The 25,010-nt window shown below is 31.5% G+C and overlaps 3 protein-coding genes across 3 annotated transcripts; 1 reads left to right on the top strand and 2 right to left on the bottom strand.

Moving 5' to 3' along the window:
* Positions 1–3,260: 3,260 nt before the first annotated feature.
* Positions 3,261–7,155, bottom strand: LOC113856313 (histone H1-like). Its single transcript, XM_027488087.1, has 4 exons — positions 6,868–7,155; positions 5,951–6,787; positions 3,968–4,036; positions 3,261–3,880 (listed from the first exon to the last, which is right to left on the bottom strand). The coding sequence occupies exons 1-4, from the start codon at positions 7,021–7,023 to the stop codon at positions 3,566–3,568; spliced, it is 1,377 nt and encodes a 458-aa protein (XP_027343888.1). The 5' UTR covers positions 7,024–7,155; the 3' UTR covers positions 3,261–3,565.
* Positions 7,156–9,324: 2,169 nt separating this feature from the next.
* On the bottom strand, positions 9,325–13,086 carry LOC113856315 (histone H1-like). The gene is made up of 4 exons (XM_027488090.1): positions 12,813–13,086; positions 11,896–12,717; positions 10,068–10,136; positions 9,325–9,979 (listed from the first exon to the last, which is right to left on the bottom strand). The coding sequence occupies exons 1-4, from the start codon at positions 12,969–12,971 to the stop codon at positions 9,716–9,718; spliced, it is 1,314 nt and encodes a 437-aa protein (XP_027343891.1). The 5' UTR covers positions 12,972–13,086; the 3' UTR covers positions 9,325–9,715.
* A 5,617-nt stretch (positions 13,087–18,703) lies between these two features.
* On the top strand, positions 18,704–24,241 carry LOC113856312 (mitogen-activated protein kinase 9-like). The gene is made up of 11 exons (XM_027488086.1): positions 18,704–19,400; positions 20,137–20,545; positions 20,637–20,764; positions 20,908–20,967; positions 21,080–21,229; positions 21,446–21,601; positions 21,700–21,837; positions 21,930–22,003; positions 22,397–22,498; positions 23,050–23,260; positions 23,941–24,241. The coding sequence occupies exons 1-11, from the start codon at positions 19,128–19,130 to the stop codon at positions 24,016–24,018; spliced, it is 1,779 nt and encodes a 592-aa protein (XP_027343887.1). The 5' UTR covers positions 18,704–19,127; the 3' UTR covers positions 24,019–24,241.
* The last annotated feature ends 769 nt before the right edge of the window (positions 24,242–25,010 follow it).

Below are 25,010 nucleotides of genomic sequence, written 5' to 3'. Positions count from 1 at the left end.
GAAAGAATTTTTAAGATTTGAAAAAATTAAATTTTTATAATTTATAAAATTGCTAGGGTTAAAGAAATAGTTTATGTTAGAGTTTGTAAAAAATCGAATGATTTTGAAGTTAAAAAAATATTATTTTTAGGGTTTGCAAAAAAATTTAGAGTTAGAAAAAATTAATTCTTTTTAGGGTTTGCAAGAAAGGGAATACTTAGGGCTAGAAAAAAATAAATTTTCATTGATTTGAATTTTATTTTCCAGGATTTGATTGAGGGAGAAGAAATTTAGGGTTAGAAAATTGATTAGAATTTATAAAAAAATTTTAAAAAATTATTGAATTTTCTCTTTTCATTTATTTATTTATTAAACTTGTAAAAAATGTTAGATCATGATAAGAGAAGAACATACAAAATAAATAAATAAAAAAAGAAGAATCCTTAATAAATATAGGGAAGATGAGAAATAAATAAAGAAGGAGAATCTTTATTAAATAAAAGGAATAATGAAAAATAAACCAAGAAATAAAAAGGAGAACATTTACTTGATGAAAGTTTTTTTTTTCTCCTCACAGTTGAATCTCTATTTGTTCTCTATAATTGACTTTGAGATGTGCTTTAGAATGTTTATGTTGTTAAGCTTTCTCTGATCTCATCTCCTTCTTTTATTTTTCAAGTTTTCTCTAAAACTCTCTCTCAAAGAGGTTTTAATTCTCTTTCAAAGAGGTCTCAGTTATCTCTTTTTTGTTTTAGTAGATTTAAGCTTTCTATTTTTAAGTATTTTTTGAAACTCTAAATAACATTTAATATGTAATTATTTATTTATTTTAGTAAAAACTTTCTTACTCTCTAATAATCAATAATCAATTTTTTTTATCTATTTTCTTAAAAATCTACAAATTACTTTGACATTTTTAAATCTGATTTTAAATTTAAATTTTAAATTAGTTTTTTATCTACTTTCTTAACTTCCTGTTAAATTAAATCATTATAATTAATTTTTAATTTTAAAATTTATTTTTGAAGAACTCTAATAAAATTGAGTATTCAGCTATTTCCTCCCATTTTGTTTACTACGTATTTATGCAATTCTCACTATGGGTTGACATTATCTGAGAAACAAGTATTGTAAAAGCACAAACAAAGAGACATAATGACATGTTGTGACTAAACCATCACTCACTAACAATAAAACAGAGACATTTGGATGTAAGGAATAAAATACTGCCCCTCGTCCGTATTGTTTATGATATCCTGCTTTACCTAATGTCTTGGTTCCCATTTTTTATACCATCATGAATTCATACGTCGAAATGATTGTGTTTTAAATAGTATTTTTGAGTTCTATAGTTAAACGTTTTTTTTACTAGTTTAGATGTTGGATTTTATTCATTTTCCTATTTAGTTAGTAGCATGATTGCAATGCTAAATTTGTATTGAATGAAAAAGTTTAAATGTCATTATTATTTTTATCTATTCTTTACTTGCTCTTAAAATCAATGTCTTTATTGTAAGTTGTAAGTAAAGGTCTTTTATCTAATAAATGAAACATAATTCACATGAACTTTTTAAAATTAAAGTTATACGAATTATTTGTGAACTATACTTTAATTAATTTGATTTTTATTTAGTTTTTTTAATTGTATTATAAATTTTAGAGATAAAGTTATTATTTATTGTTCCTTCTTAGGAAACAACTGTCTTCAAACCTCTAATCAGGCGTCCTTCTGTTGATTGGCGGATAGGGAGAATACCTGCAAAAAGCACTCCGATGGTAAAGTCAGGATTTGGTTCTGAGCAATAAATGTTATTTAATGATGGAAAGTCAATCCCTTACCTGTATTTCTTACCTTCTTTTTATAGACATTCTATTGGGTTAATGGGCCTGAGTCAACTTTTATATTGAGGCCCATAGTATTTTGATTATCTTTGATTGGATTATTTACCTTTTAATCCTAACGAGGGGTATCCAGTCTAGAATGCCGAGTAGGTATTCGGTTTCTTTTTCCTGAGGATGGAATCGAGTTGATTCCTTTCCCAGTACATTTATTATTATTATTATATATAAATTTTTAGATTTTTAAAAATACTTATGCTTACATTTATAGAAATTTCTTATTATTTTATGTTTCATGATTATAAAGTTAAATTAAAATATTTTTATTATATAGATAAGTGTGTATATATATATATATATATATATATATATATAATTTTAAAATAAAATATAAATATGCACATGTATTTGCTTTTAAGTTTTAAATTAGAGTTTTAGTTTTTTAAAATATATTATATTTTAATTTTAATCTTTATAAAATTATTTTCTGTAGTTTTTATATTTTTTAAAATTATTGTTAAATGATCATATAATCTGAGACATTGTCACATGTTAATATTCTTTTGCTTGCTACGATATGCTTAAAGCAACCTTCAAGCAGAAATGTTTGGGCAATATTGGCAAACTTTATTTTAATATATCTTAACTTAATAAACCAATAAAATTAGTCAAGGGATAGCAGTAATTAAGCATAAAAGTCATTCATGGTAGCAAAGAATGTAAAATAAAAATACACACTTTCTTCTGGAAACTCGTTAAAAGTTGCCTCTTAAAAACTACCAAGTAGCATTTTTAACTTGTTTTAGAATAATGTTCAACAAGTAATATTAGCTTTATCAAAGCCAGAGAATCGTTAGATCGAAGACCCTTTGATGCCCACACATAAGAACTACCAAATAAGTGAGTGAAGTACATTCCACTGCACTTCAAAAACAGTGTTCTACCCTCTCTCTAAAGCAGTATCCTAGGCTGCATCTCAACGAAGAATAAAAAAAAACACGAACATTTGGAATTGACAGTTTTGCTTAGCTCTTTACAAAAACATTTCAGACTCCTCCGTATACAGTTGCATTTAATGGAATACTGATCGCTTGTTCTATTTTTCAATTTAAACACCACATCACAGGAAAATAAAAAATTAATCGCTAAACTCACAGAATTTGGGTAATATTATACTGAAGGTAAAAGAGAAACTATAAACAGTAATGAAAAAAATCAAGGCAAAAGTTCCCTTTGAAACTGATCACATAATCTGAATGACATTTTTAGGAATCTTCACATTTAAGAACTACCCTGGATCACTGCTTCTCCCAAACCTATCGAACAGCTTTAGAAAATATAAAATGACAAAACTAAATGAAGTTAAGTAAAACAGCACAATATGGGAAATAGAAAGCAATAAATACTTCAAAAAATAAGACAACGACCGAGGGTAGGACAGATAGAGAGAATAACAAGCTTAAATGACATACACATTAATGTGACTACAGTAAGCTGTAAAAGTCGAATAAATATTGTTTGAATGAAAACAGAATCATTAGTACCCACTAGTTATATTCAAGTAAAATACTTGAGGGGTCAAACTAAAAGTGCACAACAACAAACTAACATTGACAGAGTCATTTCACTCACAGAAAAATCAGTACAGCTACTTCCTACCTCTTTACAGATCTTTTACCTCTTTTGCCTTGTTAAAAACACTTGTACAAGTGGTTCTCCATCAAATCCAGGCCAGTATAAATTCACCCTAGCTCGGGGCTGATGTATGTGGTTGAAAAAATTGCTGCAGCTGAGGCTGAGTAGATATCTGGGGATATTGCTGTTCGTACATCTGTGTCTGTGGCAGCTGCTGTGGCGGCAATTGCTGAGGCGCCAATTGCTGCTGCTGTGGTGGAAGCTGCTGTGGGAACTGCTGAAGTTGCTGACTTTCATCCCCCAATGGTGCTTTAAGGTCCAAAGTTGCCAGTACTTCCAAATCTTGGATTGCTGCAATTGCAGTGACTGGACTCTCATGGTTAAAATAAGGCTTAAGCACACCAAGAGATTCCTTCACTTTGGATTGCTGTAGTATAAATCAACACATCAAATATAATTTCTTGGAAATACAATTAACAACTGAACATGCAAACAGAACATTATTTCAACTTACAAAGTGTTCGAGTTTCCGCCTTATCTCTTCATTAGCAGCCTTTTGTACAGTGATAGCAGCTGTCGCTCCCTATTCCACAAATACAAAGGAATTCAATAAGGAAATAAGAGCAATTTCCATGAAGAGATAAAAAGGGCAATCCAAGCAACACCAGTTAAGTAATTTGAAGTCATATCAGAAATAATTTCATTAAGTAAACTGAGATCAAAATATATTTAAAAAATATCATAAAAAATACTGATAATTCTTATCTTTTGCTTTGTTAGAATGTTATATTTATCCTAATAGTAAACTCTCATATCAAACATAAAATTCACAATTTTTCAGGAGACATTATGAAAAGATATTTTCATGTATTATACCCTCCCAGCCCAGGTGTTCCTCCCCCTTCTCTGAGACACAGAGAGAGCAATGATGCTGTAGTGTATGAGTAAGGATATTTTTACACCCCATGAAAAGGTCTGAAATGGATGTAGGGAAGTGACAAATAAGTAAAGAAAAAGGAAAGAACAAACTAGAGATGTGATGGATGTGTAATAGGAAAAGAAGAAAAAGAGAGAAGAAAAAGTGAATGAAAATGGAATGTAAGAGAAAGTGGATATGAGAATATTATTATTAGTAATGTTATATTCATCAGAAAAAAGGGGGTTTTATATTTTAGATATTAATAAAATTACATTTAGAAGATTTGGTGTTAAAAAATTGATTCATATAAATATATTAGGAAAAAAAAATTTCAAAATTCTTAACAAGAATTAATTTTGTTTTGAAAAATAAAAATCAGTTTTGAGATATCCAACCTCTGGTTTTAAATATAAGACCTTTTAACTACTTCACAAGAATTTAGAAAACTGGGTATTTTCATTAATGGCATGAAATTTATCAACAATTTTGGTGCCTTTTACAAATCCATCCTTAAAATTATTGAGACCCAAAAAAACTCTCTTTACACATAATTAATTACTTTGTCTTATCTAAGGTTGTTGAGGTGAAAAAATAATCAATGCAAGCAATAACTTGGAAGGTGTCTTATAAAAAAGACTGATAAAATCCCCAAGATGGTATTATAAGCAGCATAGTAACTGTAATAATTAATAAGGCCTAGTATGGTTTACTAACTAACAAGGATTTCAATGTAAAATCATATTCTATGGTTCAAATTGTAGTAAAAATTTTATTAAAATCAGAGCTATAAAAACCTAAAATAAATAGCCATTAAAAGTAACATGCATCTACTCCATTTACTACAAACATAATTTTGATGAAAGTAAGAACTTAAAAAATTTCACTTCCAAAACAAATTATTGTAGTGGCACCAAAATCATCTTTTCTACAAGGCAAATAAAACAAAACCAAAAAAAAAAAAAAAGTACTAATCACTTAAGTTGAACTCAAAACAAGTTTCACGGTATAAAGAAAACACGCGACATTGTAAAATTATTTCTTTCACTCACTCAAATACTTTTTACATCTTCTGTACACATAAAAAATACTTCCCCCAAACAAAGGTGATAGTTACCACACAGGAATTGTTAAAAATAAAATAAAATAGCATTTTGTTATTCAAATGGTCCACGGGGGAGGTGAGAACAATGTAAAATCCAAACTATGAAAAAAAGATCCAAAATAATACGAATTATGTCTTCCCCTTTCAGCTAGCATCAAATAAAATATAAAAAATTAGTTTCTGGTCCCCGTTTATCTATTGCAAAAATAGAGACCAAATGACCAATCCTGCCCTCTACATTTTTCATTAGCAGGCAAAATGTTTCCAAAAGGATTATTTCAAAAAAGTCAACGAAGATTAGGTTTACTGTAGGCCATCAATCATTCAATCTAGTTCGTACTTTAACACCAAAAAAAAAGTACAATATATAAACTCATCATCAACCTAATGTAAATGCGCCCATGCTTAACGTGGAAGCATAAAAATAGAAAACTCATAGCATAAGACTGATGTTACTATGTAGCAGTAAGTATCACCTTTGGGCGTCCAACGGGCCTTCCTGCAGGGTTCTTGGGCCTTCCCACGGCGAGCTTCTGAGGAGGACCCTGTCTCATCCCCGGCAAGACCTTGCGTCCCCGTCCGCGGCCACGACCACGGGGTGCAACACCAACGGTATTCAGTGCCGGAACTCCCACATCAGCGGCATTCTTCCTGGGTCGCCCTCTGGGCCTGGGAGACCCATTGGGTACTGAAGCAGATGGAACAGCTGGCGGCACTGTGGGAAGGCTGGCAGTCACAGAAGGAACAGGAGCGGCGAAGGGGATGACGGTCAGGTTTGATTGGGTTTTGGGCGGGCGGCCCGGACGCCGCTTGAGCCCATTGGAGAAGGCGGAGACGGATTTGGGCTTGGGAGGACGGCCGGGCCTCTTGGGCAATTTAGATCTCCCAGAGCCAGGAGGGCGGCCTCTCCTGCCGGGGACGGGGGAGCCCACAGGCAGAGGTCCAATTTTTCGAGGACGACCGGGGCCCCTTTTGGCGGATTGAGCTGCAGGGTCGTCGGAGAGGCCGAGAGCCGCCCAGACTGGTTCGGTGGGCTGAGATTGGGGCTGGATTGGGAGTTTGGGCTTGGGGGGTCGACCGCGGGGCCTCTGGGTTTGGGGAGAGGAAGGTTGGTCGGGGTGAGATCCAGGAAGTTTGTATGATTTTTTGACCATAACGAGGTTCCCTTCTGCCTTTAAGCGGTTGAGGTGGTGAGTCAACAGAGCTGTGTGAGTTGGTGGCAGGTCTTTGTATGTTTGCTCTATGTATTTCCCTATTGCTCTCTTGCTCGACCCATCCTTCTCCTTCAATGCCCCTATTGCTGCCTGTATCATCTGTCACATAAACTCATTCACTGCATGTTAGTATTCACTTCCCTCAATTAATTTAGTAACTGATCCACATCACATCTTACCTCTTCGTAAGGTGGGTGGTTGGGGTTCGGGTTGGGATTTTCGTTGACGTTGTCAGCGACGGAGGGCATGTGATTGTTTGGTTCCACGGTGAAGGGAACGCTGGTGGGAATCGCCGGAGGAGGAGGAGGGGGAGGAGAGATCCAAGTTGGGTCCATGGTTATTAGAGAGAGAGAGAGAGAGAGAGAGAGAGGTTAGATTCGAAATTTGAGAAATAGATTGACGATAGAGAAATAGATAGATGTTACTGAAGAAGTGCAGTGAAAGCAGAGAGAGAAAGAAAGGGGGTTAGGTCATAACTCGCATATGTTTTCTCTTTCTTGTAAACTAAGGGGACTATCCTAGCGAGTATGATGTCAGCTATTAGGGCAATTCTCCACCGTTGATGTTGTTTTATCACTTGCCTTCTTCTTTTTTTCGGATAATGCAGTTTTAAAATAATATTACTTAAAAAATAATTATTAAAATTGGTTAATTTAATAGTGATGAATAAATGTAACAAACACGATGCAATACAAACTGACATGTCTCCTACATGACGCATTTTAATGTATGGTACCTCTTAATTTTTATAATAAAAATTTCAATTTCAATTTCAATTTTTTCCATTTAAAATAAAATTAACAATTTTATTTACTTTAACTTAAACTTTTAGATTAAAAAATTTTAAATAACAAAAATAATTAAATTTAAAGTTTAAATTTATTTTTCTTTTATTTTAATTAAAGTTTAAATTTAATTAATATCAAAAGAATTCAAAGTTGAATCTTCAATATAAACTTTGGTCAATAAAATGAAATAAAAAATACAATTTAAACTCAATTTTCAATATATAATAGTTGTTACACATTTTTAACCTTCCCTAAATGTTTGAATGGAAGATAAAATAGAAAAAAAAATGAGATAAAAGTATAACAAAAAGTATATTATTTTAAAAAAAATAAGAAAAAATAAATATGCTTATATGCATAAATAAAAAAAATTAAGCATTCATTTTAGTTTTTAAAATATATTATATTGCTCAAATTAATTTTTTAAAATTTAAATATTTTTTAATTCATGTCACTAACCAGCCTCTCATATAATTTTGTTTACATCTAACATGGAGATAAGAATCTCACTTTAAAAGTATCCAAGTAATCTTACTTACATCTATCATGATGATAATAGTAGTAAAAGAAATAGTTTTAAAAATTATATTAATTAAATAAAAAAATGTCTTGATTAACCTTAAGTAGCATCACAACCATAAATATATAAGAAATCCCATGTTAGACCAATTAAAAATCATGTTTAATATATGTATGGGCGTGACCAATATATATATAAAATATTTAGATAATTCTTGCAATCAAATCAACAATTTAGTATATATTATCTTTAGTTTTTTTATAAGAAATAAAATAAAACATTTTCTTGATTATTATTATAAGGAACAAATAATAGATTCAAAATATATTAATTGCTAATTTTTTTTTATACCCTTCTTTTATTAGTATCATTAAATATATAAATTACCAAATATACCATTTAATATTATAGATATTCTTGAAATAAAATTTATATTTATATAAAATATAACTAATTTAATTACTTTATTTGTTCTTGATGATTTAGTCTTTTATTTTTTATAAAAAAAATTAAAAAATCATAATAATTAAGAAACAAAATTTATTCGTGACACCAATGAAAAATAAAGATAGACTCCTCTAAAATCTAATTAAAAATTGCCTCTAAAAAATTATATAATCATGGCATTTGTTAAATTGTGTAATTATGTTCAAATCATATATCTTTTCCTTCAGGTCATATTATCTTACACGAGGCTAGAGAATCATTGTATTGCTCTCGATGCACAGTACATCCCAATACACTTTAAACTTAAAACATGAAGGCGTTTTAACATAAACATTTCAAAAGCCTACAAATAGAATACCGATCACTTAAAATCACATAATTGGAGAAATGCTGTTATAGGACATTTTAAAATTTCTACAATTCATGTAAGATATGAAGAAAGAGTAATTTCAACATACCAAAAAAATTTAATTAAATAATTTTATATCAAATATAAAAAATTTCAAATAACTTCTTTTAAAAATTTAAAATTCTCTCTATTATACTTAACTTTTTGTATTTATTACTTATATCTACTATCACGCTTTACTCCTACTTTAAACATTGATTGCTTTCATATTTTTTAAAATTGAGAAATTAATCATCCAACCATAACTTAACAAAACTGCAAAGTAATGAGAAAATATATATGAAAATATAAATAAAACTCCGGGCAAAAGTTTACTTTCATAATGGCTCATTTAATCCGATTGAAATTTATAGGAATCTTCACATATGAGAAATTCCTCTGAATTATTGGTTCCCTCGACCCTCTCCAAGAGCAATAAGGAGAGGGCAGAAAGAATTGAGAAAATATATGCGGAGAAACTAAATAAAGTTCATACAAGTACAACCACACAATCATTAGAAATAGCAGGCAATAACTACTTAAAAAATAAGACCCCAAACGACGGGGAGACAGATAGAAAGAATAATAAGCTTAAATGAGACCAACATACACATTAATGTGATTACAGTAAGCTGTAAAATTCGAATAAATATTTCTTGAATAACAACTGAATCATCAGTACCTACTAGTTATATTCAAGTAAATACTTGAGGGGTCAAACTAAAGGTGCACAACAGCAAACTAACATGGACACAGTCATTTCACTCACAGAAAAATCAGTACAGCTACTTCCTACGCCCTTTACAGATCTTTTACCTCTTGAGCCTTGTTAAAAACACTTGTACAAGTGGTTCTCCATCAAATTCTGGTCCATAAAATTCCCTCTAGCTCAGGGCTGATGTATGTGGTTGGAAAAATTGCTGTAGCTGTGGCTGAGTAGATATCTGGGGATATTGCTGTTCATACATCTGTGGCTGTGGCATTTGCTGTGGGGACTGCTGAAGTTGCTGAGTTTCATCAGCTAATGGTGCTTTAAGGTCCATAGTTGCCAGTACTTCCAAATCTTGAATTGCTGCAATTGCAGTGACTGGACTTTCATGGTTAAAATAAGGCTTAAGCACACCAAGAGATTCCTTCACTTTAGATTGCTGCAATAAAGAATCAACCAATCAAATATAATTTCTTGGAAATATAATAAACAATTGAACATTCAAATGGGAGATTATGTCAACTTACAAAGTGTTCAAGTTTCCCCCTTAGCTCTTCATTAGCAGCCTTCTGTGCTGTGATAGCATCTGTTGCTCCCTATTCCACAAACACCAAGCAATGCAATATGCAAATAAGAGCAATTTCCATGAAGTGGAAAAAAGGTAATTGAAACAACAGCAGTAAAGTAATTGAAATTCATAATACTGAGATCAAACTATATCTAAAAATAACATGAAAATATTGACATAGATCAGTAGCTGTCCAAATTTCTTATTCAATCAAACTGCATAATCCTCTCATCTTCTAGGCCTGGATTATAATTATAATTTTAGCTAACTCAGTCCAGGGTTATACTCATTCTAATAGTCAACTCTCGAACCAAACATAAAATTCACACATTCTCAGGAGACATTACAAAAAGATATTTTCATTTAGGAAAATGCTAACCACTGCCATTAGAACAGTGGTTAAGGAATTAGAAATAGAAACTTTTATGTTAGAAAATGTAAAAAGGCACTCACCCAGGGGAGAGAGAGAGATCAATGATGTAGTACTGTTATGAGTAATGATATGTTCCCACCCCTATGCTAGGGTGTGAAATAGATGAAGGAAAATGAGAGAAAAGAGGTAAAAAAGGAAAGTACAATTGTGGTGCATAAGAAAAGAAAAGAACGAAAGAAAAAGCAGATGTAAATACAATGAAAGAGAAAATGGGTGCAGAAATATTATAATTGGTAGTGTTATATTAGTCAGAAAAAGGGTTTGGTTGATTTAGATTTTAGTAAAATTACTTTCATATAATTAATTATACTAGGAAATAACATTTAAAAATTCTTAACAAGAAATAATTTTGTTTGGAAAATAAAAATCAGTTTGGAGATATAAATTTAATAAATATTAAGGGCTAGTTTGGTTTACTGCCAAAATCAATTTCACACATCCTGACACATACTTGTTTGTAAAATATATAACTTGGATTAATTTAGTTTAGGCATGCATCTTTAATCATGTTCGATGGTTCAAACTTAATTTTATTAAAATCAGTGCTACAAAACCTAAAATAAATACTCACTAAAATTAACATGCGTCTACTCCATTTACTTCAAACATAATTTTGTACTTCAAAAATAACGGATGCTAGTGGCAGCAAAATCACCTTTTCTCCAAGGCAAATTTAATTCAACTAAACAAAAACAAAACCATAAAAATCACTTGAATTGAACTAATTTTTACTTCAAAAATAACCGATGCTAGTGGCAGCAAAATCACCTTTTCTCCAAGGCAAATTTAATTCAACTAAACAAAAACAAAACCATAAAATCACTTAAATTGAACTCAACGACATAAGACATTGTAAAATTATCTCTTTCACTGACTTAAATTCGCATGCATATCTCAAAAATACTTTCAAAAAACAAAGGTGATAGCAGAAGATATCACATATGAATTGTACAAAAATAAAATTCTGTTTATTCAAAATAATACAGATTATGTTTTTCCCTTACTGCTTGCTTCGTATAAACAACAAAAAACTAGTCTCAGCTTACCTACAGCAAAAATAGAGACTAACCCTCCACATTTTTTATTGGCAGATAAATGTTTCCAAAAGAGTTACTTCAGAAAAGTCAACGTAGATGAGATTTACTATAGACAGTTAATCACTCAATCTACTTCGTACTTAAAGTATCCACACACACACACACACCAAAAAAAAAAAAAAAAGTAGAATACATAAGCTTATCCGGCTACAAAAAATGCGGCTATGCTTAAGTTGGAAGTTTAAGAAAAACTGACAGCATAACCAAAAAGGTTAAAACTTCGAAGCATAATATAAGTATGCACCAAAGACTATCACCTTAGGGCGGCCCACCGGCCTTCCCACAGCAAGCTTCGGAGGACGGCCCTGCCTCATCACCGGCAAGACCTTGCGTCCACGTCCGCGGCCGCGGCCGCGACCGCGGGGTGCAGCACCGACAGTACTCAGTGACATAACTCCGACAACAGCAGCATTCTTCCTGGGTCGCCCTCTGGGTCTGGGAGACCCATTGGGTACAGAAGCAGATGGAATAGCTGGCGGTACTGTGGGGAGGCCGGCGGTGACAGAAGAAACAGGAGCAGCGAAGGGGATGACGGTTAGGTTTGACTGGATTTTGGGCGGGCGGCCTGGACGCCGCTTGAGCCCACTGGAGAAGGCGGAGACGGATTTGGGCTTGGGAGGACGGCCGGGCCTCTTGGGCAACTTAGATCTCCCAGAGCCAGGAGGGCGGCCTCTCCTGCCAGGGACGGGAGAGCCCACAGGCAGAGCTCCAATTTTTCGAGGACGACCAGGGCCTCTTTTGGCGGATTGAGCTGCAGGGTCGTCGGAAAGGCCTAGGGCGGCCCAGACTGGTTCGGTGGGCTGGGATTGGGGCTGGGTTGGGAGTTTGGGCTTGGGGGGTCGACCGCGTGGCCTTTGAGTTTGGGGAGAAGAAGGTTGGGAGGGATGAGATCCAGGAAGTTTGTATGATTTTTTGACCATAACGAGGTGTCCAGAAGCCTTCAAGCGGTTGAGGTGGTGAGTCAACAAAGCTGAGTGAGTGGGTGGAAGGTCTTTGTATGTTTGCTCTATGTATTTTCCTATTGCTCTCTTGCTCGACCCATCCTTCTCTTTCAGGGCCCCTAATGCTGCGTGTATCATCTGTCACACAAACCCATTCACTGCATGTTAATATTTACTCTAACTTGTTCTTCCCACACAACATAATTTAGCAACTGATTCACTTCACATCTTACCTCGTCATACGATGGATGGTTGGGGTTGGGGTTTTCGGTGGCGTTGTCGGCCAGGGGGGGCATGTGATTGTTTGCTTCGAGGGTGAAGGGGACGCTGGCAGAGATCGCCGGAGGAGCAGGCGGAGCAGGAGGTGGAGGAGAGATCCAAGTTGGGTCCATGGTGAGAGGGTAGATTCGAAATTAGAGAAATGGATTGAGAGAGAGAAAGAGATAGATATTACTGAACCAAGTGAAGGAAGAGAGAGATAGAGTGAGAAAAAGGGGGTTAGGTCATAATTCTAATAAGTGCTTTTTCCTTTTTATAAAAAGAAGGGAGTAACTTACGGGCTAGTTCGATGTGGGTCGGGTTAGGACCCGCGGGTTGGCCCGAAAAACTCCTTGTGTTCACTGTTCATGCTTTCTGCCGGTTAGTTTTCTTGTTCAATTCAGTTGTCCGAAAGGAAAATTTTTCAGTTTTATAGAAACTTTGTTAATGTTTTTAGTATAAACAAGGAATTTAAAATTTGTTTGTTGTTTTTTAATCGAAAATATTTAATTTTAATTAATTTACACTTACATTTTAATTATTTTAATGATTTAAATTTATTTTAATGACAATTCACTTTAATTATTGAGAAATAATTGATTTTTTAAAATATTTAGCCTAATTTAATTTATTTTAAATATCATTTTATTTTTAATATTATAAGATAAAGTGTTTTTTGTTTTATTTATTTTAGTTAAATTTTTAAAAAATTTCTTATAGCTAGATTAGTGTGTGTGTGTGTATTTATGCAAGTTCAAGTAAGATTTAAAAAATATATCCTTCTCTTATCATCATAAATGAATAGAAGTATCTGTGTGGTTGGAGGTTTTAATGAATTAAAGCGAGGGCAAGAACATCAATGAAATATTCAAAATTTTAGTTCACGAGAACAAATTTTAAAATTTAAACAGACCCCAACCTCTCCCTCTCCCGCTCTTTTTTTTCAAACTAGTGGTGGTGCATATGTTGGAATTATTTGAAATGGTCCCGCAAGACACAGTACAGAGACATGTCTACTAAATAATGTTTACTATCGTTGTTGTCTTATGAAATTACTAGAGTTCCCTGTTGGAATTTTGGATTGGATCAATAAACAACACTGAAGCATGGTAATTTATACGCTGTTTGTTGGAATGTTGCTAAGAGTGCAAAATGCTGTTGTATTTTTGCTTTTTAAATGTAATGTCACCTTGTTAGAGAGTTAAAATGTTATGCGATCTGCTTATTTCATTGAAATTAAATTTCATTAAAAATTATACTGACTTGTACTGTATAAATATATTAAAAAAAGACATAAATTCTGTCATTTTATACTTATTGACATTATTTATTATTAAAATCTTCTGGCAAGGAAGTCTGTGAATGGGTGTATCAGTCTGCAGCATGCTTTGGGAAGAGATTGGGTCTTCTTAGCTAATGAAAAGGACCAAACAATTTTCAATTGCATTTGTCACGTAAACAGTAACATAAAAAATTAGACCGTTACAAATTAATTTGTTGGGGCCTGTGGGGTGGTAACATATAACAAGAACTAATAAGTAAATAAAGTGTATTTTTAAAAAATCTCTTACTGCATATTTAACTATTACATCTACATATATGACTCCAGTCGAATATTAATTAAATTAGATAAGAAATAAAAAAAATATTTTTTCAAATAATTATTTCTAATTTTTTTAAAAAAATTATGTTCTCATTTAGAGTTTAAGAATCATGTAAAATTAATAGTAGGACCTGTATAGAATGTAATATCTCCTTTACGTGAAGAAAAAGGAAAAATTACTTATTCAACTATCTATTGACAATTTTATCCAATGTGTTGTGTTTTTTTTTTTTTTTCTTGCTTGTTGGGTGGTTATTTATAAACACGCCATTAAAATTATATTTAGAGATTTTTGAGATCATTGTGATCTATAAGTTGCTGCTAAAGTTATATGATGCAGTCACATTAATTAATTTGAAAACCAATATTTTTCAATTAAAATTTGTTTGTTTTAATTAAAATAAATATAACTTATGTTTAAATATAAAAAAAAAAGTGTCTCTATGTTAAAATAATTTTTTCTACAAATAGATGAGAATAATGCATGATTTTTCTTTGTTTTTCTTTATATTTCTTAATCCAAATAACTATTTTTTTTCTCAAAAAAATACTTTCTTCCTTCAAATTCATTAATTCAATTACTCTTGTTTGATATTCAAATAAATAAGAATAAATTCATGTCATTTAATTGTGATTTTTTTTAAAATTATCAAATTATCTTTTAACTCAGCATTAACCAACGAAACTTGCAGTGTATACTGTGAATTATAACTTAGCGGTCACAAAGGATTACAAAATATATCATTGTAGAAGCAGACTCTTGAATGGATTTATTCTAGTCACCACCTTTGTTTGTATGCAGTATGCTAGTTCTGGATCAGTTATGATAGATGAAATTACACGAAACCATCACTAAGAGAAGGAAATAGTGTTGCTATGTTATAGTCAAACATAGTTACTATATGGTAATTTATTGGTATTTTAACTGTAGACAATGGAAGGGGACATTAGTTCTTTGTCTCAATCCATTAGAATGGAAATGGAATGATTAATCTATTTTTTTCACTTTGTTACTAATAAAGATTCAGGAAATACTAGATCTTTACCTACACAATCAAATTGTCAACCATTTCACTTTAAAAATGATAAATTGTACATTATATTGTTATGCCTCATCAACTAACAAGAAATTTACAAGTTAGATGTAGTATTGTACACATGTATTTTTAAAAATTAAATATAAAATATTCTTTTAAAGCTTTATAATGGCCTTTTATATAGAACTTTTAATTTAGATTATCAAACTTGATGTCTTCATGCAAGTCATGCAATAAGTTATTATATTTAGTCATTTTATAAGAAATGGATATAATAATTAAAATTAATAAAAAATAATTACATGTTATGAATTTATATTTTATTTTAAAATGCATATAATATTAAATGATCAAGTTAATGTATTATATGTTAAATTAATAAATACACTTTTATAAATAAAGAATGTGTGTTTTATAAACACAAATCTTATAATAAATAATGGTATAAAGAATTAGTAATTAATATTTCCAAAATTAAACTTTATTTCTTATATTTAAAATTAAAAAATATTGATAATTTTTTTATTATAAAAGTTGTAAGCAATGTTAAATAAACTAAGTTTAATAAGATTTATATTTAAAGTAAGTAAATTTTACGTTAAGTGTCAGTTTTATTGACTTGCTCCTCTTAACTTATTTGATAACCAAGTAGATTGGTTTTATTAAAATTCCTTATCCAAATAGAAGTTATTTCTCGATATTAAATAAATTAATGATAGGTAGACTACTTGTTTTTTTTGGTAATATACCTTCGGTTATTTTAAAATTATTAAGCATAATTCTTATAATTTTGTTAATTTAAGTTAGTGTGACTGGACTCAAAAATATTTAATTTTTTTAAAAAAATAAAGCACTATTCTATCTATTTTATATAAATGTCCTTTAAACACTTTTTATTTGCAATTTATTATTTGGCATTTTTTTATATTATACATAAAAACAAACAATCCTATTCAACTCAAATTGAATTATTATAAATCACAATATTATTTGTCTAAATATTCAATGTAATTATATTATTTAAACTTAAAATTTAAAATTATATATTATATTAAAATAATTATTTATCTGATAGTCTATATATTCAATAATAAATTATTTGTCACTATAAAATATCAATAAAATGTTTATTACTTTTTTTAATAGTATCCTTATTCATTGAAAATATCTTTAACCAATTTAACTGGATTAACTTTTTACCAAACTATTGCCATAACTTCATTTTTTATTGAAGTATTCTAAGACTAGTTTATTTTATTATAATAATTAACAAAACTAGTTATTTTTAACATACATATGTTAGTATGAGATGACATATAATATATGTTAAATGAAGTATTCATAATTGAAAATGTAAAATTATATTAAATATTTTTTTAAATAAAGATTTGATTTTTAAATGTTTAAACTTTAAAAGTTAAAATTGATAAGAATATATATATATATATATATATATATACATTATTTAAATAAAATACAATCAATAATTTTTACTCGAATTTTTTTATAAAATATAAAACACACTAGTTTAAATGCTGAACCGTGTAATATTATTTGTATAATTACATCGCATATAAAATTTTGTATACTTTGAACATTTGTAAATAATTATCAAACATTTAACATTATTTATATTTTTTAATAACATATTATATGTTAAAATAAAGTTGTGGAGAGGCTTTCGTGTCAAAGGAAAGGTTCAGTTTTATATTTTGGGCATAAATGACTTGGCTCTGATTGCTTATGCAATATGTGTTATTATTATATTATATGTTATTATTTTTTGGGCATAAATAAAACTCTTATTTTATTATATGTTATTATTTTTTTTCATGAACGATATGCATATGTCTTGAAAAAATGTGAAGCAATTTTTTTCCCTAGTTTTTACATTGCATATTAATAATAGCTTTCACATGACAAAAGCTATTTAGAAATGTCAAACTTTTTCAGGTTGGGTTACGTTGCAAAATGTGATTGGAGGTTGTTGAAATGTGCTCAATAATTGTATTCTGTGTTCGGCTGCTGACAAAGCCTTTTTATTTTATTTTATTTTATTTTTATAGCAGACACCATCTGTCAAGCATGTTACATTAAATTTTTAAACATATGTTTTTCTTTTCCTATTTTTCTTTCTATTTAAGTATATATATATATATATATATATATATATATTATTATATATTTTCAGCATGTTATATAATCAAGTTATTTGATTTATTAGCACTTGATTTTAATATATATATATATATATATATATATATTAATTCCTTTGTGCAATTATTAGATAGTTAATAGTTTATTATAATTCAGAATTTAATAAGACAATCATAAATAAACAATTCCGTTTTCAAATAATTTAAATAAATCATATTTTCAAGATAAAAAAATAAAATACATACCACCATGGCATAAAAGTCTAGTAAAAAGAGACAAGGAAAAAACAGCCAACAAAAAGCAGAGAAGTGAGTACATATCATTTTCATAAAACAGGTTATACACACGCGGTCTATATATATATTATTTATTTATTTATCAAGGTAGGTCAAATAACTTGCTTTTCTTATATTAGAAAAATAATTACACAAATATGATGTTTTAAGAAAAAATTACAAGAATATAGAAATTTTTTAAAAATCTTCAATGATCATTTTTAACAAAAAATTGTTAATAACGTTTTTTGGTATTTTATTTTTTAAAAATCACTATTGGTAATATTTGATTTTTGTTTGAAAAATTATTGTTGACAAATTTTAATTTTTTAAAATTGTCATTTGCAAATTTTATACTATGTAACTTTTCATTATTTTATCTCTGAATTACCATTTAGTGATTTTTGAATTTTATATTTTATAATTTATTTAAAAGATTATATTTTGGTATATATTATTTTTAAATAATTTACATAAAAAAATAATTTCAAAACTTCCCATCTCAATGAATACACATTTAAAAGTTAATTTGAAAATTATTTGTATATTTATGATTTATAAAAACAGTTTTATCTCTTATTAACTAATATAATTAATATTATATTTTAATAACTAACTATGAGGTTTTTCTTATGTGTACATGAAGACACAACGTGAAAATACTAATTTTTCTTTTTTATGTATCTATAGATACACCACAAACACACACTTATTATCTTAAAATAAAAAACAGTTAATATTTTGATTTAATAATTAAAAAATATAAAAGTAGAAGGATTTATAATTAACCTTTGAAATTATGCATGAACAATCATAAGAAAGAACCGCGTACGCAATCATCATTCATCAAAGAGAATCGAAATCCATAGTTATTAGTCACTAACAGCTCAATCACACTCACGGCACAGCAAGATTCAAGCTTGCACCCAAAACCAAATAACACAACATGATGCTAACATATGCATACAAATATGAATCCGAGCTACGTCCATAGCAAAAGCTGCGATATCTATTTCTCTGTTTTTCGCATCATTGGGGCAGTGAAAGATAAATAAAAAAAGAAGAAAGAGAAACAATAAAGTGTATTCATTTCCAGTAAGAGAGAGAGAGTAAAGAAAGGGGTAATAAATAAATAGAAAAGGAGGAGAGGGGAATGCGATGCTGGGATTGAGTCAAAGGCGAAGAAAGAGTGAAATAGTAAATCTATGATCTATCTACATGGGTGGTGGAGGAACACTCGTGGAAGGGATTCGACGCTTGTTTCAACGACGCGCTTCTGCTTCTGCTGAAGACCACAGCAATGCCAATAATAGCCGCGTTTACGTGAGAGATTTGCGCGCGCAATTAGCCTCGGTTCCCGACCAGGATCGCCAAACAGACCTTACTGTTCAACAAGATTTTGATTTTGATTTTGATTTCTCTTCCTTGAAGCCCATCAAAGTCCCCACGCAAGCCCTCTTCAGACCTTCTTTCATGGATTCTCACAAAAAGGTTTTTTTTTTTCTTCACCCCATCTCCCAATATATTTTTCTTTTTATGCGATCTGCTTCTGTTCTCTTTTGTTTTATTCTTTGCCTTGTTGGGTACTGCCCAAGTTTCGTTTTTTTCTCTTTTTGTCTCATTGTTATTTGTGTTTATCGTTTGCTGGATCGATTTGGTTGTATTGGCGTTCCTATCTCTTTCTCTCTCTAAAAATCATGGCTTATGGTTACGTTTCAAGTTTTGTCTAGGAATATGGGAAAGGGGAAGAAATGTTAGGGAGATGAATGGAAATTACGTGCTCTGTTGTTTTTTTTTTTATGTGAGAGTAGAGATTGTAATTACTTTCATTGCTGGAGAAGACACCTAGCAGTCGGCAATTGCCTGATGCAAAGGATTTTTGATCTGGAGATTGCTAACCAGTGGTGTGAGGACATATGTTAAGGAATCAAATTTGAAAAAAAATTATGGGAAAATGTAACATTTAATACCATGATCGTTGAAATTTATTGATGTCAATCACGACCCTTTTTGATTCTTTCCTTTCCCAGCCACTTTTCTTAAAGCACTAGTTTAATTGTGTGTTTTCTGCGAAGTACTGATTTTTTTGGCATTGTCAATTTATGTGAATTTCATACATTGCCACCATAGAAATTGCAGTAGGTCAAATGAAGAGATTTGCTTAAGTTACAGTATTCAAATTCTGTTTCCAACAATATTATATAATTGTTTCTGGTTATCGAACAAGGGTGCACCAGAAACAGAGTTTTTTACAGAGTATGGGGAGGCAAGTCAATACCAGATCCAAGAAGTTGTTGGAAAAGGAAGTTATGGTGTTGTGGGTTCTGCCATTGACACTCATACTGGTGAAAAGGTTGCAATCAAGAAAATTAATGATGTTTTTGAACATGTATCGGATGCCACTCGGATCCTTAGAGAAATTAAACTCTTGCGGTTGCTCAGACATCCTGATATTGTAGAAATTAAGCATATTATGCTTCCTCCATCTCGGAGAGAGTTCAGGGATATCTATGTCGTGTTTGAGTTGATGGAATCTGACCTTCATCAAGTAATTAAGGCAAATGATGATCTTACTCCGGAGCACCACCAATTTTTCTTGTACCAACTTCTCCGGGGCTTGAAATATATACATACAGGTATGGTATCCTTATGACCAGATCCTTGACCTTTTCAGATAGCAATATTAATTTAATATAGTGTTTTTTTTTTTCCTTTTTTCTTTTGCAGCAAATGTGTTTCATCGTGATTTGAAGCCAAAAAATATTCTTGCTAATGCTGATTGCAAATTGAAGATATGTGATTTTGGACTTGCTCGAGTTTCATTTAATGATGCTCCATCGGCTATATTCTGGACTGTGAGTGCTCCCTTGCATAACCATGTTGAACTATTGCATTTATCAATTCTGTGCCAACTTTTTAAGATTTTCAGTAGTAAATTGCAATCTGGGTATCTCTCTAAACCTCTTGCTGACTCAGTTTACCTACTACTTTAACTAAGGATTATGTTGCAACTCGGTGGTACCGTGCACCTGAACTATGCGGTTCTTTTTTCTCAAAAGTAAGCCTATTCTTCTCTTAACAACATCTTCTCTTGGCTTGTGTATGATTATAAGTTGAACACGCTTGATGTATTGAAATATGCATGTAATTTTCAAATCTGTCTTTTGCAGTATACCCCTGCAATTGATATTTGGAGCATTGGATGCATATTTGCAGAAATGCTCACTGGGAAGCCATTATTTCCTGGGAAAAATGTTGTGCACCAATTGGACCTCATGACTGATTTGCTTGGCACTCCTCCTCCTGAGTCAATTTCGAGGGTTAGTTTATCAAAATCTAATTTGCAGTTTTCTGAAACCAATACATCCTGCAATAAGAGTAGTTCTAAATTTCTAGCATTTTATTTTTAAAAATTCTTCCATTTTTGTGTTTCTAAGATACACTTTGTGGTGTATTGTAATAAATACCATTCGGGCTTAATTTTTCTTCCTCTCCCCTGTCCTCTATTATATAAATTCTTAATCTTAATTTTACAGATTCGAAACGAGAAAGCTAGAAGGTATCTTAATAACATGCGAAAAAAGCAACCAGTTCCATTGTCCCAAAAATTTCCAAATGCAGATCCGTTGGCTCTTCATCTGCTGGAGCGCCTACTTGCATTTGATCCTAAAGACCGTCCAACAGCTGAAGAGGTTGATCTCCTATCACCTAAATATCATTGTCTAAGGGGAAGTTTCATTGACAATTACCTAAGAGGGTATTTCATCGTGTCTTATGCTTTTGGTCTCAGGCGTTAGCTGATCCTTACTTCCATGGTTTGGCGAACGTGGACCGGGAACCATCCACTCAACCCATTTCAAAACTTGAGTTTGAGTTTGAGAGAAGGAAATTGACCAAGGATGATGTTAGAGAGTTGATTTATCAAGAGGCATGATCATACATTTATCAGTCACTCTTGCGTCAATTTATTGTCTTCTTTGTGCTGTGATAATAATTATTTGACTATTTTAATCTGAACAGATTTTGGAGTATCATCCTCAGATGCTCCAAGAATATCTTCGTGGTGGAGAGCAAACTAACTTCATGTATCCAAGGTAGATGCTTTAGTATGCTTGACATTTTATTGAAGGCTTGATGCATGTACCAAAGCATCCATTGACCACCTGTCCTGTCACAGGGGACTAGGCATAGTCTTTCATTGCTGTATAATTTTCACTGTACCTAACTTTATAAATGTTATTAGGAGCCCCTGCATGCATTTATTGCTGTTGCACACTTGCACTGAGATTCTTGCAAATATCCATACCGAGCTAGAATTTCAATTAACACAGCACCAGCATGCTTATTTTACTTGGCATACTTTTTAAATCATAATTCCTTGTGAATAAATTTTTGTTGGTGCTCTAATATGGAATGTGCACAATTTGAAAATTAAGTTTACATGTTTAAGTTATTAGTTGGTAATTCTTTGTTATCTTGTTGCATAGTGGGGTTGATCGGTTCAAGCGACAGTTTGCACATCTTGAAGAGCATTATGGCAAAGGTGAACGAAGTACTCCGTTGCAGAGACAGCATGCTTCCTTACCTAGGTAAATGTTGGTTAAACATTTGGTTCTCTAAGCAGTTCCTAGTGTTTTCAGAATTATTTTCTCGGTCCAAACTTGGTGAACCTGTTCAAATACTGGATTGCCAACTTGCACATTGAACAACTACTCTTGTCGTGTTCTTCTGAAGATTTAATTTGTTTTATATGTTGTAATTACTCTCAGGTAATGTTTAGCTCAACTTATTCTGGACTTCTCTTTTCTTTAAAAGGAAAAATTGGGCCAAATAGATTTTTAAAAAAGGGGCTTTTAAAAAGTATGTTTTTAATAAAGATAGCTTAATGAAAAGAAGCTATTAAGAAAGTTTGTTTTTGGAGCTTCTGGGTTCTACTTCTCATTCTCTTATTTATAAACTTTAAACTTTATAGTAACATATAAATTCAGGAAAAGTTAGCCAAACATTACCTGATGGGTTTTAAATTTAAATTCAGATTATTAATGTGTGTTGACAGACAGGTTGGTTGGCAGACAAGCTTGTGAACCTTTTGTGTGGTACTGTCATATGCATTTGACCATTGAAATTTCACTTCTTGCAGAGAACGAGTTTGTGCTCCCAAGGATGAAAATAATCAAAATAACGATTTTGAAAGGCCGACTGGATCAAATCTTCAAAGTCCTCCAGGGTCTGAAGTAACAGATGCGCAAAATGGAACCTCAAAACCAAACTGTAGTGCACGTAGCTTGTTGAAGAGTGCCAGTATCAGTGCCTCCAAGTGTATAGAAGTGAAACGAAATAAAGATCCAGAGGTAGCTTACTATACCTTTTCACTTGTATGGCTCTTAGCTAGAGGTTTTGAAATAATTAGAAGAGAGGGGTTTGCAACACACTATCTGACCTCCTCTTTCCAACACATTATCTGTTATTAGTTAAAATTTATTGGAACTTATGAAATAATGAGTGAGACTCATTTAATAAGTGGAATCCACATTATTTCGTGAGGCCTAATAAATATGGTAAAGAATGTTGAAAGATAAATCATTTTGAGTTTCGGTGTTCTGCTAAGTCAGTCAGCAAAATAGGCTGGCCTGAATAAGCTTGCTAAAATAGGGCTTAGGCTGTACTGTTTAGGCCTGAAAAAGGAGTGAAGTTTTTTTGGCCCAGCCCGATAGACCCTGAAGTGGGCCGGCTCTATGCGGAGTAACCTATTTTGCTGCCACCTCTAGTGCTTTTTTGACATCTTACATTTCTTGATATTTAGAATTCATGTATATAGCGAAAATGAAACCTTACATAACATCATTCTCTATCTTTTGCTACTTGTTTAAACCTCACATATCTTTCGGGCTTATTCAATGCCGATGTTGGTAAACTATCTGAGCAAGAACATCACACATCTATCTTATAACGATTTCTGGTGTTTACATTCAAATTTGAACTAAAAAGAATATATACATTTGTCATATTATTATTGCTTTTGCACTAGCAGGAGTCAATTGCGGAGGTGAATGAGGAGACAGTGGATGAATTAACAGATGAGGTTGCTGCTCTGAATGCTTTGATGTAGCTTCCTTTCCGATAAGGGAAAGAGCCGGTGGTTTGAAGAACTACATGGAAATCCTTTACGTTGTTAGTGGTAGAAGCGTAATCTAGGACTCCATAGTCATGAACTGCTAATGCTGTTTTGTATTACTGCTGTAAGTTTTGTAATTAAGCATTAATTTGTGTACCGAAACGCAATGTATACTACTTATAATTTATAATGAAGCAACACGAATGAACGATTTCAGTTACGGTAGTTTCTTTACTGTTCTAGCTTTTTATTATTAATTTTATGTTTTAACCACAACAAGTAGTTTTGGGTGCTGCTCTGCCGGTATTGGTTGGGAATGGGTTAACACAGCGACAGGGTCCATGCTACATGGTTCTCATGGTTAGTCATGTGCTTATGCTCATTGTTCTTTTTGAAGTGTGTTTAAGGTACACACATATTGAGAAATATGATTAGTATGTGTTTTTTTAATAACAAAGAACTATTTTGTACAAATAATTCTCAAAAATTGCGTGTTGTGCCATCCACGGTAGGGCTCATTTGGATGACACCAAAATTAGTTTCACTCACTTTAACATTTTTCAATGTATCATTGGTAGTTGAGATTATTTTTTTTGGATTACACCTTTTCTCTTTTGCATTGTTGATTATTTTACCTAATATGATTGGTCCATTTGTTTTATACCTATTTCATTAGTATCTACTAAAATAAATGAATACTTCTCTTTTGATTTATATGTTATATCACTTATCAACTATAATTATTATTATTATGGCACTGGGTAAGAATGTTTCCTATTATTAGTTGCCACTAATTAATGTTATGTCTTTATTTGCATAGAAAATTGGTGATCTTCATAGGAAAGAGTCGGCCGAAGATGATCCACTTAATATCCTAGGCATGTTTCACTTCATTGGGTTAATATGCCAAGTAGCCAATAGTCTAGATGGGTAAATGAATTTATGAGTTGGCCTAATTAAGCTCAGGCTTACATGAATTTGTGAAA

This window comes from Abrus precatorius, unplaced genomic scaffold, assembly GCF_003935025.1.
Source record: "Abrus precatorius isolate BTA unplaced genomic scaffold, Abrus_2018 Scaffold11, whole genome shotgun sequence".
Classification (NCBI taxonomy): domain Eukaryota; kingdom Viridiplantae; phylum Streptophyta; class Magnoliopsida; order Fabales; family Fabaceae; genus Abrus; species Abrus precatorius.
The sequence above is the reverse complement of the archived record's forward strand: the minus strand, read 5'-3'. Positions and strand labels throughout refer to the sequence as shown.

Excerpts from the sequence above, each read along its gene's own strand:
- LOC113856313 (XM_027488087.1), bottom strand. The coding sequence starts at position 7,023 with ATGGACCCAACTTGGATCTCTCCTCCCCCTCCTCCTCCTCCGGCGATT. Across the intron at positions 4,037-5,950 it reads GGCCCGTTGGACGCCCAAAG|GGAGCGACAGCTGCTATCAC; the intron begins GTGATACTTACT and ends TTTGTGGAATAG. Across the intron at positions 3,881-3,967 it reads GGCGGAAACTCGAACACTTT|CAATCCAAAGTGAAGGAATC; the intron begins GTAAGTTGAAAT and ends TTTATACTACAG.
- LOC113856315 (XM_027488090.1), bottom strand. The coding sequence starts at position 12,971 with ATGGACCCAACTTGGATCTCTCCTCCACCTCCTGCTCCGCCTGCTCCT. Across the intron at positions 10,137-11,895 it reads GGCCGGTGGGCCGCCCTAAG|GGAGCAACAGATGCTATCAC; the intron begins GTGATAGTCTTT and ends TTTGTGGAATAG. Across the intron at positions 9,980-10,067 it reads GGGGGAAACTTGAACACTTT|CAATCTAAAGTGAAGGAATC; the intron begins GTAAGTTGACAT and ends TCTTTATTGCAG.
- LOC113856312 (XM_027488086.1), top strand. The coding sequence starts at position 19,128 with ATGGGTGGTGGAGGAACACTCGTGGAAGGGATTCGACGCTTGTTTCAA. Across the intron at positions 20,968-21,079 it reads GCGGTTCTTTTTTCTCAAAA|TATACCCCTGCAATTGATAT; the intron begins GTAAGCCTATTC and ends TGTCTTTTGCAG. Across the intron at positions 23,261-23,940 it reads AACGAAATAAAGATCCAGAG|GAGTCAATTGCGGAGGTGAA; the intron begins GTAGCTTACTAT and ends TTGCACTAGCAG.